Source organism: Psittacula echo (genome assembly GCF_963264785.1).
Source record: "Psittacula echo genome assembly, chromosome: 15".
Taxonomy (NCBI): Eukaryota; Metazoa; Chordata; class Aves; order Psittaciformes; family Psittacidae; genus Psittacula; species Psittacula echo.
Window position 1 is genome coordinate 12,102,132 of NC_137751.1, and position 11,653 is coordinate 12,113,784.

The 11,653-nt window shown below is 46.3% G+C and overlaps 1 protein-coding gene across 1 annotated transcript; it reads right to left on the reverse strand.

The window, feature by feature from the left end:
- Window positions 1-714: 714 nt before the first annotated feature.
- On the reverse strand, window positions 715-11,533 carry MDH2 (malate dehydrogenase 2). The gene is made up of 9 exons (XM_080629809.1): window positions 11,430-11,533; window positions 9,704-9,872; window positions 8,859-8,942; window positions 7,773-7,882; window positions 7,146-7,271; window positions 6,407-6,484; window positions 5,157-5,256; window positions 4,569-4,720; window positions 715-966 (listed from the first exon to the last, which is right to left on the reverse strand). Exons 1-9 carry the CDS (start codon window positions 11,499-11,501, stop codon window positions 835-837), a joined length of 1,023 nt encoding a protein of 340 aa, XP_080485935.1. The 5' UTR covers window positions 11,502-11,533; the 3' UTR covers window positions 715-834.
- Window positions 11,534-11,653: the final 120 nt, after the last annotated feature.

An 11,653-nucleotide genomic window follows, 5' to 3' on the forward strand; every position in this document is an offset into this window, starting at 1 on the left:
GCTGGGCTTTGGAGTTTCCTTCATCTAATCAAAATAAAGTCTGTTCAACTTGGAATTTGACCTACATGGATTAAAGCAATTCAAAGCAATAGGGTGAGCAGCACATGGAGGAAGAGGGAATTAATAGGTTCTTTCCTTAAAGTTTACCTTCAAAGAAGTCAGTGCAGAACTCATCATCACCATCTTCTTGCAGACATTTGTTTTTATATCCACAAGAGGATGAATGTGAAAGAAGTTTATGCAGACACTAAATCAAGGCTTTTGTTCCTAACTAGAAAGTCACTTTCAGCATTTTAATTCTTCTCCTGGAGCAGGACTGATGTTTCAGCTCTGTACTAACTCCTTTGAAATCAAATTACATAAGAGACTAACGCAATGCCAGGTAACAGAGGAAACAGCACCTCCTGAAAAACACCTCTTGGATCATTCAGTTACACCTTGCACAAGCCTCTTCTGTCCATCTTGATCTCACTTCTTCATGCCTGGGTTCCCAGCTCCTGCACCCAACAAGCAGCCCAAGCTAAAACCCAGGCAGCAGCAGAGTTGAAATTCATCAGTTCACCCACTTTAAGAGGCTGTTTCATCCCTCCTGAAACTGATAACTTGAGACCTACAACTTCAACCTTCAAAAGCCCAGCACACCAGGACAATTCCAGATGGTACACTGAAAAAATGAGACCGTTTTATTGATGATCAGACTCAGCACTGGCAACAATCATTAATCTAATACAGACAGACTTCAATCAAAGCAGGAGCTTTGAATCAGAAGTCATAAAGTGACATGATGCCTTAATAAATTAAGGAAGTTGTTAATTCCTCTCCATTATCAACTCTTCACTTGAAGTTCTTCGCAAACTCCTCTCCTTTCTTAATAGAAGCCTTCAGTTCAGACATAGCATCAGCAACCATCTTCTGTTCAAAGGGGGTGATCTTGCCAATGCCTAGGTTCTTCTCAATTCCATTTTTCTGAGGGAAAGAGGATTTAAGAATTAACCATTCATCAAATGACCTACAGAGTAACTTAACAGCTCTGATTAGGTATTATCAAGCTGAGATGAAGACCCAGCCCGGGACCTCTGTCATCTCCAGTCTGCCAACCCTGTGCTTCCTTGCAGGGCTCAGAAGCCTCTTAATATCTATAGCAGCTTCTACAGCCTTCAAACTTCTCATTCACTGCTCAGAAGTGTGAAACTTGAAGCCAGTCCATCAGCTCCTTCAGGAGACTGACAGCAACTGCTCCTTCACATCTCTTCCTACCTTCAAACCCACCATTTGCCAAGAGAACCTCTCTACTGGTGCATGCCCTTCACTTGCCACTGGCTTGCAATCTGAGACTGAGCGAGTTGAGAGTCTATGGGTGAGAATTAAGGGGCAGGCTGGCAGGGGCGATACTGTTGTGGGTGTCTGTTACAGGCCACCAGATCAGGGTGAGGAAGTTGACGAGGCCTTCTACAGGCAGCTGAGAGCGGCCTCACAGTCACAGGCCGTGGTTGTTGTGGGGGATTTTAACTTCCCTGATGTTTGCTGGAAGGACTACTCAGCAACCCAGCCACAGTCCAGGAGGTTCCTCCAGTGTATGGATGATAACTTCCTCATGCAAATGGTGGATGAGCCAACCAGGAGAGGAGCGCTGCTGGATCTCATCCTCACTAACAAGGAGGGTCTGGTCGAAGCAGTAAAGGTTGAGGGCTGCCTCAGTTGCAGTGACCACGAGATGGTGGAATTCAGGATCTTGTGTGGTAGGGCCAGTACAACAGCAAGTAGAATTGCAAACCTGGACTTCAGCAGGGCAAACTTTGGCCTTTTCAAGCAATTGCTAGGGGAAATCCCATGGGCAAGGCTCCTTGAAGGTAAAGGGGCCCAAAATAGTTGGTTGGCATTCAAGGATTGCTTATTCCGAGCTCAAGATCAGAGCACCCCAAAACGTAGGAAGTCAAGGAAGAGGGCCAGGAGACCTGCGTGGCTAAATAAGGAACTGCTGGGTATGCTCAAGTGGAAGAGGAGAGTTTACAGGTCATGGAAGGAGGGGCTGGCCACTTGGGAGGAATATAAGGCTGCTGCTAGAGGATGTAGGAAGGCAGCTAGGATGGCTAAGGCCTCCTTAGAATTAAATCTCGCAAGAGGGGTCAAGGACAGCAGAAAGAGCTTTTTCAAATACATAGCTGATAAAACTAACACCAGAGGTAAGGTAGGCCCACTGGTGAATGGGGTGGGTGCCCTGGTGACAGAAGATACAGAGATGGCAGAGTTATTGAATGCCTTCTTTGTCTCTGTCTACTCTGCCGGAGGCAGTCCTGAAGAGCCCTGTACCCCTGAGACCTCAGATGAAGTCAGGTCAGTGGAGCAGTTTGCCTTAGTCGATGAGGAGTGGGTTAGAGACCAGTTGAGCAATCTGGACATCCATAAATCCATGGGTCCAGATGGGATGCACCCGCGGGTGCTGAGGGAACTGGCGGAAGTCATCGCTAGACCACTCTCCATCATCTTTACCAAGTCTTGGGAAACGGGAGAGGTGCCTGAGGACTGGAGGAAAGCAAATGTCACTCCAGTCTTCAAAAAGGGCAAGAAGGAGGACCCGGGTAACTATAGACCGGTCAGCCTCACCTCCATCCCTGGGAAAGTGATGGAACACCTTATCCTTGATGCCATCTTAAGGCATGTCAAGGATAAGAGGGTTATGAGGGGCAGTCAACATGGCTTTACCAAGGGGAAGTCATGCCTGACCAACCTCATAGCCTTTTATGAGGAAATAACATGGTGGATGGATGACGGCAGAGCGGTGGATGTGGTCTACCTTGACTTCAGCAAAGCATTTGACACAGTCTCCCACAGCATCCTCATAGCTAAACTGAGGAAGTGTGGACTGGATGATCAGGTAGTGAGGTGGACTGCGAACTGGCTGAAGGACAGAAGCCAGAGAGTTGTAGTCTATGGGGCGGAGTCTAGTTGGAGGCCTGTATCTAGTGGAGTGCCTCAAGGGTCAGTATTGGGACCAGTATTATTCAATATATTCATCAATGATTTAGATGAAGGAATTGAGTGTACTATCAGCAAGTTTGCTGATGACACCAAGCTGGGAGGAGTGGCTGACACGCCAGAAGGCTGTGCTGCCATCCAGCGGGACCTGGACAGGCTGGAGAGTTGGGCAGGGAGAAACTTGATGAAATATAACAAAGGAAAGTGTAGAGTCCTGCATCTGGGCAGGAACAACCCCAGGTTCCAGTATAGGCTGGGGAACGACCTGTTAGAGAGCAGTGTAGGGGAGAGGGACCTGGGGGTCCTAGTGGATGGCAGGATGACCATGAGCCAACACTGTGCCCTTGTGGCCAAGAAGGCCAATGGCATCCTGGGGTGTATTAGAAGGGGGGTGGTTAGTAGGTCCAGAGAGGTCCTCCTCCCCCTCTACTCTGCCCTGGTGAGACCGCACCTGGAATATTGTGTCCAGTTCTGGGCCCCTCAGTTCAAGAAGGACAGGGACCTGCTGGAGAGAGTCCAGCGCAGAGCAACTAAGATGATTAAGGGAGTGGAGCATCTCCCTTATGAGGAAAGGCTGAGGGAGCTGGGTCTCTATAGTTTGGAGAAGAGGAGACTGAGGGGTGACCTTATTAGTGTATATAAATATATAAAGGGGGAGTGTCATGAGGATGGAGCCAGGCTCTTCTCAGTGGCAAACAATGATAGGACAAGGGGTAATGGGTACAAACTGGAACACAAGAGGTTCCACTTAAACTTGAGAAGAAACTTCTTCTCAGTGAGGGTGACGGAACACTGGAACAGGCTGCCCAGGGGGGTTGTGGAGTCTCCTTCTCTGGAGACATTCAAAACCCGCCGGGACACATTCCTGTGTAACCTTATCTAGGTGTTCCTGCTCTGGCAGGGGGACTGGACTAGATGATCTTTTGAGGTCCCTTCCAATCTCTAGCATACTGTGATACTGTGAAACTGCTTCAGAGTTCCACTCCTAGGATTCCAAGATCCCATGCCTACATCCAACCCTTCTCCTTTACCACCCCTTTACCTCCATTCCTTCACAAGCCAGCACCTAAGACAGCATTAAACTACCCATTTCACCAGCCAAGACAGGGCTGCAGCATCCTTGTTTTTCATTCCACCCCCAGGGTAAGCGTGAAAAAAGGAATGCTGCTTTCACAGTTCAGCAGAGGTCCCGAAAGCAATTTATTAATCCTAATCCACGCTATAGTTCTCCATGTGCCTCAATTTCTGATGGATCTGCTTGTAGCAGATCAAGCTGAGGAGACAGGATTGCTGACTCTGGTTAATAATATGAAAGCCCCCCACAAACAGGCACTGACTTGAGGCAAGCATGACCTAAGCTGGGCCTGAATCTCTAGTTACTCAGCACAGACTCCAAGCAGATAAAAGCAGCTTCATCCCTGTCAAGCAGGAGGTATCTGCCTAAGCACAATATCCAAATGTTCAAGGACTGTTAAAGGCAGGCTCAGCTGTTAACCTCAGCGATACCTAGCATTAGACTAAACTGAAATCACTGAGCAAAAGCCACAAGCCTGTAGCTGCTGTTTGTAAGCCTCATCATTTAAAGTACATACTCCCAGGAGCAGAGGTGTAGAGAAGTAGGGGCTCTCCGTCTCGTCCGATCGAACAAAGGCACATTCGATGACCCCTTCCTTGCCATTTATTGCATTCACCAGAGAGAACACAAAGCGAGCACCGGCATAGGCCATAGACAAGGTGGCAGACCCTGTAAAAGTTAAATCACTTTTAGAACAGGTCATGTTGGAATTGCATACTTTCTTCAGCTTCAAAGGCTTCCACATGTTCACAGAGCTGCAGTGTCAGACTTCAAGCTCCCAGCCAGCCAGATAAAGCAGCAGCTTTTGGCCAGCAACATGGTATTCAGTTGACCAGACTGATAGGAAGAAACAGCTTAATCTGACAGAGCAGATTCTTTCTAAAGCCATACATGACACATGATCAGCTAATGTTTAGTCTTACCTACATACTGAGCTGCTTCTAGTGCCACAGTTCAGGCAGTCACTGACATGACAGAGGAGCTAGATTTGTAATCAGCAGCTCCCAATTCTGCAGCACAGCTGTAAATAAGATTAAACTGAAGAAGAGTGCATCCATTCAGCTAGCCAAGAAGAATTACTTGGAAGCTGTAGTCAAGAACCAACCTGCTCCTGCTTTAGCTTGAACAACTTCAGTGCCAGCTTCTTGAATTCTCCCTGTAAGCTTCACCAGCTGATCTTGAGGAAAGTCCACTTTTGGTGTGCACTACATTGGAAAAAAAGAAGCTACTATCAAAGACCAGGACCCCTCCAGATTCAGCATAAGGCCAACCACACGATGCTTTCTGTACTGTTACAGTTGTTACCAACAGTTCTCAACCGGGAAAATCACTTACCCCAGATTGTGTAACACTGAGGCTGCTGGTTATTGCATGGACTGTAACAGGAAACATGCAGCCATGCCCAGCTAAAGGGCAAACCACAGGCTGCCAGCAAAACCACAGCCTGCCATGGTTACTCACTACGGTGTAGTCCTTTGCACTAGACAGATGCTCTCCAAGCATGTAAAAGGCCTTAGGAATTTTAAAAAGCCACCTTGTAAATATTTGGGTCACTGTGGCATTATGGTAGTCAAGAGCCTTATGAAGGATCCAGTCTGCCAGCAGTATTTAGGAAGCTACTGAACCTTCAGATACAGCTACAAAGTATGTTAAGCACAGCTGTGTAGGTCCCAATTGACTAACGGGAACACCCTCTCAGGATTCAGCTGCTCCAAAGCTCATGCTTTTATTCCCTAACAACATCCTTCTGTGAAGCATACTTTACTCCCCACTTAGAGCAAAGCTCTTTTCTCCCCCTTCTTACAGATTAATTGGCCATATCCTAGTTATTTCCTCATGAAGCTGGAGTCTGCTTTAGAGCTGCATTTCATTCTGCCTTAGATCCCTGAAGGGAGCCTCTCCCTGACTACCAGTAACTGCTGAAGCAGGCTTCCCCACACAGCCTGAGCTATGCCTCCTCATTTCAACGCTGTGTGCCAAAGCAATGTTTCTAGTCCACCAAGGCAAAATCAATTTCATTTTCCTGCTGAAGACAGGTACAGGCATCATGAAACACCTGTCACAGAAAATAAGAACCAAACCAACCAGTGTTGAGACATCTGAACACCTGCACTACACCTCAGTTCTTATCCCAAACTCCTTCAGAGGAGAAAGGCTGGAACTGTTTAAACCACCCAAATGAGCTCACTGCCTTCCAGCATCCTGTCCCTCACCTCAGAATGAAAGCTGCCACAAGAGCAGGGAAGAACGTCTCTGCTGTATCTTAGCACATTACATGCCATCACAAAGACACTTTACATCAACTTTAACACACTGATGAGTATAATGCCACCCACATCAGTAACTATGACTTACCTGAGAGATCAGAGGGATGATAGTCTTCCCAGCATGGCCACCAATAACTGGAACACTTACTCGAGCTGGATCTAAGCCCTAAGGGAAACATGAATACACTTCCAGCTTCTGAAGTGTATTAGCAAGAAAAAACATGTAAAACCACCCTGCTTCATTTTCTGCTGTGGGTATTCAGACACACTGATAAACCAGTGCTACACAGGGCAAGAGTTTCAGAGGCAGTACTCCAGAAACAAAGCTGAATCTATGGAACTGAACTTCAGGTTACTCTGATAACTTTAGACAGGTACAGGATATCATTAATGCAAGTTCAGATAAATAGCAGTGCATGTGCAAAGTTCACCAGGGATATTAGGAGCAGGAACCTGTTAACACCTCCTGATAACTGCAGAATATCCTGTAACACGCAGCACTGGTAGTTTGATCTGCAAACACACATTACAAAATACAATCCCCTCCTCCAGCTGCACCTGCAAATGCCAACAGAATGAAGACGAACATGTAGCTTGCTCACAGGGGACAGCTATGAAAAGGAAAGGTCAGACTCTTGAACCACATATTGCAGGAAACCCTATCCCAGGCTGCTCTAGAGAAGAGAGCAGGGAATCACTGCCTTCACCTCTAGCTCTACAGAAATCTGAGCTCCTTCGGCCCTCTGCAGTGATTTTAAACAGTGTTGATAGATCTGATGACTGAAACAGGCAGCATCCTTCCCCTAGCATCTGTCACTATGAACTACCTTTAGTTCAGCCACAAAAGTATTCGCTCTGACAATGTCCAGCGTTGTAACACCGAAGATTTTCTTGGGATTATACACTCCATGCTTCTTGAAGACTTCAGAAGTGATTGGGATGGTTGAATTTACCTATAAGCAAGAACAGGCAAGCATTTGTTGAAACTAGTGTAATAATGAAGCCAGTGCATGAACTGAACAGGGCAGTAAACAACCTGAAGTCAACTGCAGCCAATTACTTTAATTCCTAAATTGAAGAGCAATTTACAGTCAGGAACTCATCCATTTTAAATAACCATTAAGACAATAAATTTGCTCATTCACATTACAAAGGCTGTACCTTTAGGGAGCTAAGACATTTATTCCAACTAAAACACCAGCATGTACCAGAACCATGGGCATACCAATGTAGAGATACTAAGCACCTTCATATCCAAGTCTCCTCTGACTTAAATACAGCCCAGAAAAATAGGTTAGCAGAATCAGGCTTTTACTCCTTTTCTGCACATAACACTGTAGGCATTGAAGATACTGGTCAAAACTAATAGGAACTCAGATTACTGCAGTATTCTCAGTCTGGGGTGGAGTTTTTCCCCGCCCTCTACATTTTCAAGGTCTCCACAAGATGCTTACCGGGTTAGAAATGATACAGATCATGGCTTCTGGACAGTGCTTTGCACAGGCAGATGTCAAAGTAGCAACAATGCTAGCATTGGTGTTGAACAGGTCATCACGGGTCATACCTAAACACATCCAATACAGTATTTTAAGTTACTCATAGTCTACTTACTAATGGGCAAGCAACCCAGTCAAAACTCTGCTCTGGAGAGAGGAACATCAGCTTCTGGATTCATGTATCAAAAAGAAATTCTGCAGCTGCAGCAATTAATTGGCTCCAAACAGAACTCCTCTCACTAATAGAAGATTTCTGCCCTTTCAGCTGGAGCAGCCTTTTTCAGGAGCAACCCACCCAAGTGTCAACCAGCAGGACTTATGTCACCCAGGCAGCTTGAGGTACAGTGTGACCACACTGACACCACTGCATAACTGCTCCTAAGATGAGTTGTTCTCCTCTGCAGTCACGTCCACAGCTACAGTCTGAATGCCAACTGCTCTGTGTACAATACTGCTGGTTGCTGCAAGTGCCACCTCTTATTTCTGCTGCAGCAGCTACTTTAACCATGAAAAATTAAGAATCAGAAAGAGCTAAGCTATCAAGTCTAGGGTTTTCTTACATTCCCAATAGGGTACTGAAAAACAGAGCAGAAATGGAGCAGGTCAGAGACATTCCAGGAAGCCTTACCAGCATTAATTCAGAGATGCCCAGAGAAGTTAGAGAACAGTTAATGCAAAACAAACAGATTATTTCTGTTCTGCTGAGAAATGAAACAAAGAACCAGGTTTTTCACTATAGCATTGCTCTGGGCAAAAAACATGAAGGGAGATTCAGGATCACTTGCATGAGAAGTCTTTGCACCTCATCCCTACACAGGAACCCCAGAAATCAATCCTGCCCATTTTAGGAGGGACAATCCAAGAGACAGGCTAAATGAGATACCTGATATGACAACAAGCAAACTCTAGGTCAGTGTCATTAATAGACACTTATATCCCAAGCCAACACTACCACAAAGCACCAGATACAGCTCTATTTGAATAACACTACTGCAGAAACACACTTCAATGAAGCCCTAGGGCTTTTTAACAAAGAGAACATACCTGGTTTTCTAGGTACTCCTGCAGGAATAACTACAACATTACAGCCCTTCAGACATTCTGGCAGCTGCTCAGGTCCCATGAAGCCTGAAATGGAAGACATTCAGGCATTATGTTTTGCCAGCTATTCAATACCTGACACTTTGAAATGCAAGATTATGCCCAGAAGCACCCAATTCCTTATTTAACTGAGCCTCCAACTCAGCCTTATGCCGAAAAGCAAAGCAATACAACTACGAATGGATCCTATTTGATGTTATATTGTTTCAAAACTTACAGAATGAGTGCTGAGAATCTCATATTCATCTGTTTCAAAACCCCTCAGTTCCTCCTGCTATATGTATTTAACTCTCCAACCCCCTTCGCTTGCATTAGTCATTGCAGATAGGCACCTTCAAGTCAAATGCAACCTCTTGGTGATCCTTGGATAAAATGAAGATCAGTAGATTATGTTTTGATTTCATCGGAACTTGACAGCCATCCCTTCAGAAGAGCAGCACACAGAACTCACACAGACACCAGGGGAGCTTCAGTCTATTTGCAGTCAAACTTTTTAATTCAATGCTCAGGCTTTCCCCCCCTCCCCAAGATGATTTTACTGAATGTTTCTTGCCAGTTATTACAAATTCCCCTTCAACAGTGAAACCACAGCCCATCTTCATCTCCATACATGTCAATCTAATCAGCTAAGCCTTCACTCCTCACACACTGCTTGAGTAAAAGCTACTTAAACTGACACTAGGCTTCAAGATCATGTGAAGATTCCCCTTCACAAGCAACGGGCATCTTCAAGTATGAGACAACACCCAAAGGACCCCTTCAGAATCACTTCCAGCAGTGCACAGTACCTTTCACATTCGCTTTTGTCTCGATGTGGCTGAGGTCAGCTGCCACGCCTGGAGTGTGAGCAATATCATAGAGGCTGAGCTTGCTCACCAGCGGGCTGTTCTTCAGCAGAAGGGAGAGAGGCTGCCCAATGCCTCCTGAGGCCCCAAGCACTGCTACCTTGGCATTGTTCTGAGGACAAAAGATGACAAACCATTCTGGTTACTGCAGATGTAGCTGCATCAGTGACGTTGGGGATTTCACCACTCTCTCTTTGCTTTTAGTTTTATTTCCCCATGTTTTTATGCGGCACCACACAAACTCAATTGCCTAAGTCTACAGAAAGTGACCATCAGGACAGCTTCCCGAAGATCCTTGAGGTTTACTGGTAAGGCAAATGTTCTTTTGTGATCTGAAGCTCAAAAGGGAAGCAAAACTAGGCAAAGTACCCAGAAGATCACCTTTCTTCAGATGGAAATGTCTGCCTGAGACTAATACCTGCTACCTTGTGGGCCTAGGTCTGACTTAGGGCAAAGTCTGGTTCTAGTTTTCATTGCCAGTATAAGAAGAAAGCACACCTGCTCATTTGGCAAATCAATACAGGTGATAGATCATAACAAATGCAATAACCATTGTATATGAAGAAAATGTGTATGCCTGAAACAGATTCAAATCAGTAGCTGCAGCTGCCTTAGGACTGAGGCCCGAGAGCACTAAGTGACTGTAATTTCCAGCTTTGATAAAAGGTGGCTGAAGCCAGTAACAGAAACGTTGGTTTGCTGCCCTGGTGAACCAACCTGAACTCTAATGTGCTCACTGTGAGGAGGTTAATCCTCTCAAAAATGCCTCTTCTCCTATTTGTAGATGAGAGGAAACCAACTTTCAAAGTCCAGAACAACCCTAAACCGCAACACTCTGTCACAGTGATGGAGAACCAGAGGCTAACGCAGAGACGTGACATGGTAATACAATTACCGCTGATAAGGACATTCTCTATCACACTGCATTACCAGATAAAGCCATAATAGCTCTAAGCCCCAACATGAACTGCTTAATTATTTTACCCTGACAAGAACTAATCGACCCAGGAGCTAGATCAGCCTAACCTCTGCTTGGTTCTCTTGCTATTGCAACAAACGTGGGTTAGCATAAAACTTCCCAAAGGGAAGCATGGTCTAACACTAGTCACTGCAATGCCCAGTATTTATGGCTGAGCTGATAGCATGAGGCCAAAACCTCATTGATAATGAAGAGAATTCCTAGCAAAACAATCACAGCAGCCTCTCTTGCAAAGCATATCCTTAAATAACCATTCCGTCATATGCCACTGGGTGCTGTTCACATTAGAAGACAGAGGCCGGTCTCTATGTACACAGCCACAGTCCTCTGCTAGCATTAAATCACACACTTTCAGAATATTAAGGATTCAGAATTTGTTATTCAGAATATATTAAAGATTCAGAATATTAAGGTTTCAGAATACGATTTATTGTTAAACCCCAAACCACCAGCTTTAGCTCTTAAAACGTACTGAAGGGCACGAAGGCAGCAGCAAACAAGCCTGAGCACGGCCCATGCCATCCTGTCCCGTCACGACCAGACCTCACCCCTGCCCGGAGCCACAGCTTTCAATAGCGCAGAGGCACAGCCCCGGCCCCTCGGCTGCGCTCCCCTCCCTCAGCACTCGGACACCCGCAACCGCCTCAGGGCGTTTTATCCGTCGCCGGGGGACTCAGGCCCGGCTCGTACCTGCGCGGAGGTGGCGATGCCACGGAGCAGGGCACCGGTACCGGCTACGGGACGGGCGATGCGGGACAGCATGGCGCGGGTCCGTGACTCCAACGACCTCCACGACACAGCGCCTGCGCAGAAATGCCGCTACTCTCGCGAAGCTTCAGGTCTCCGCTCCGCTGGCCGGAACTCTCGCGGGATCTGACAGCGCCCCTAACGACCGCCGAACCTCAGTGGTAACC

Bases quoted from the DNA above. Each gene is read 5' to 3' on its own strand.
- MDH2 (XM_080629809.1), bottom strand. From the start codon at position 11,501: ATGCTGTCCCGCATCGCCCGTCCCGTAGCCGGTACCGGTGCCCTGCTC. The intron at 9,873-11,429 runs GTACGAGCCGGG...TTTTGTCCTCAG, and splicing joins GCATCGCCACCTCCGCGCAG to AACAATGCCAAGGTAGCAGT. The intron at 5,257-6,406 runs GTAAGTCATAGT...TTTCCAATGTAG, and splicing joins TCATCCCTCTGATCTCTCAG to TGCACACCAAAAGTGGACTT.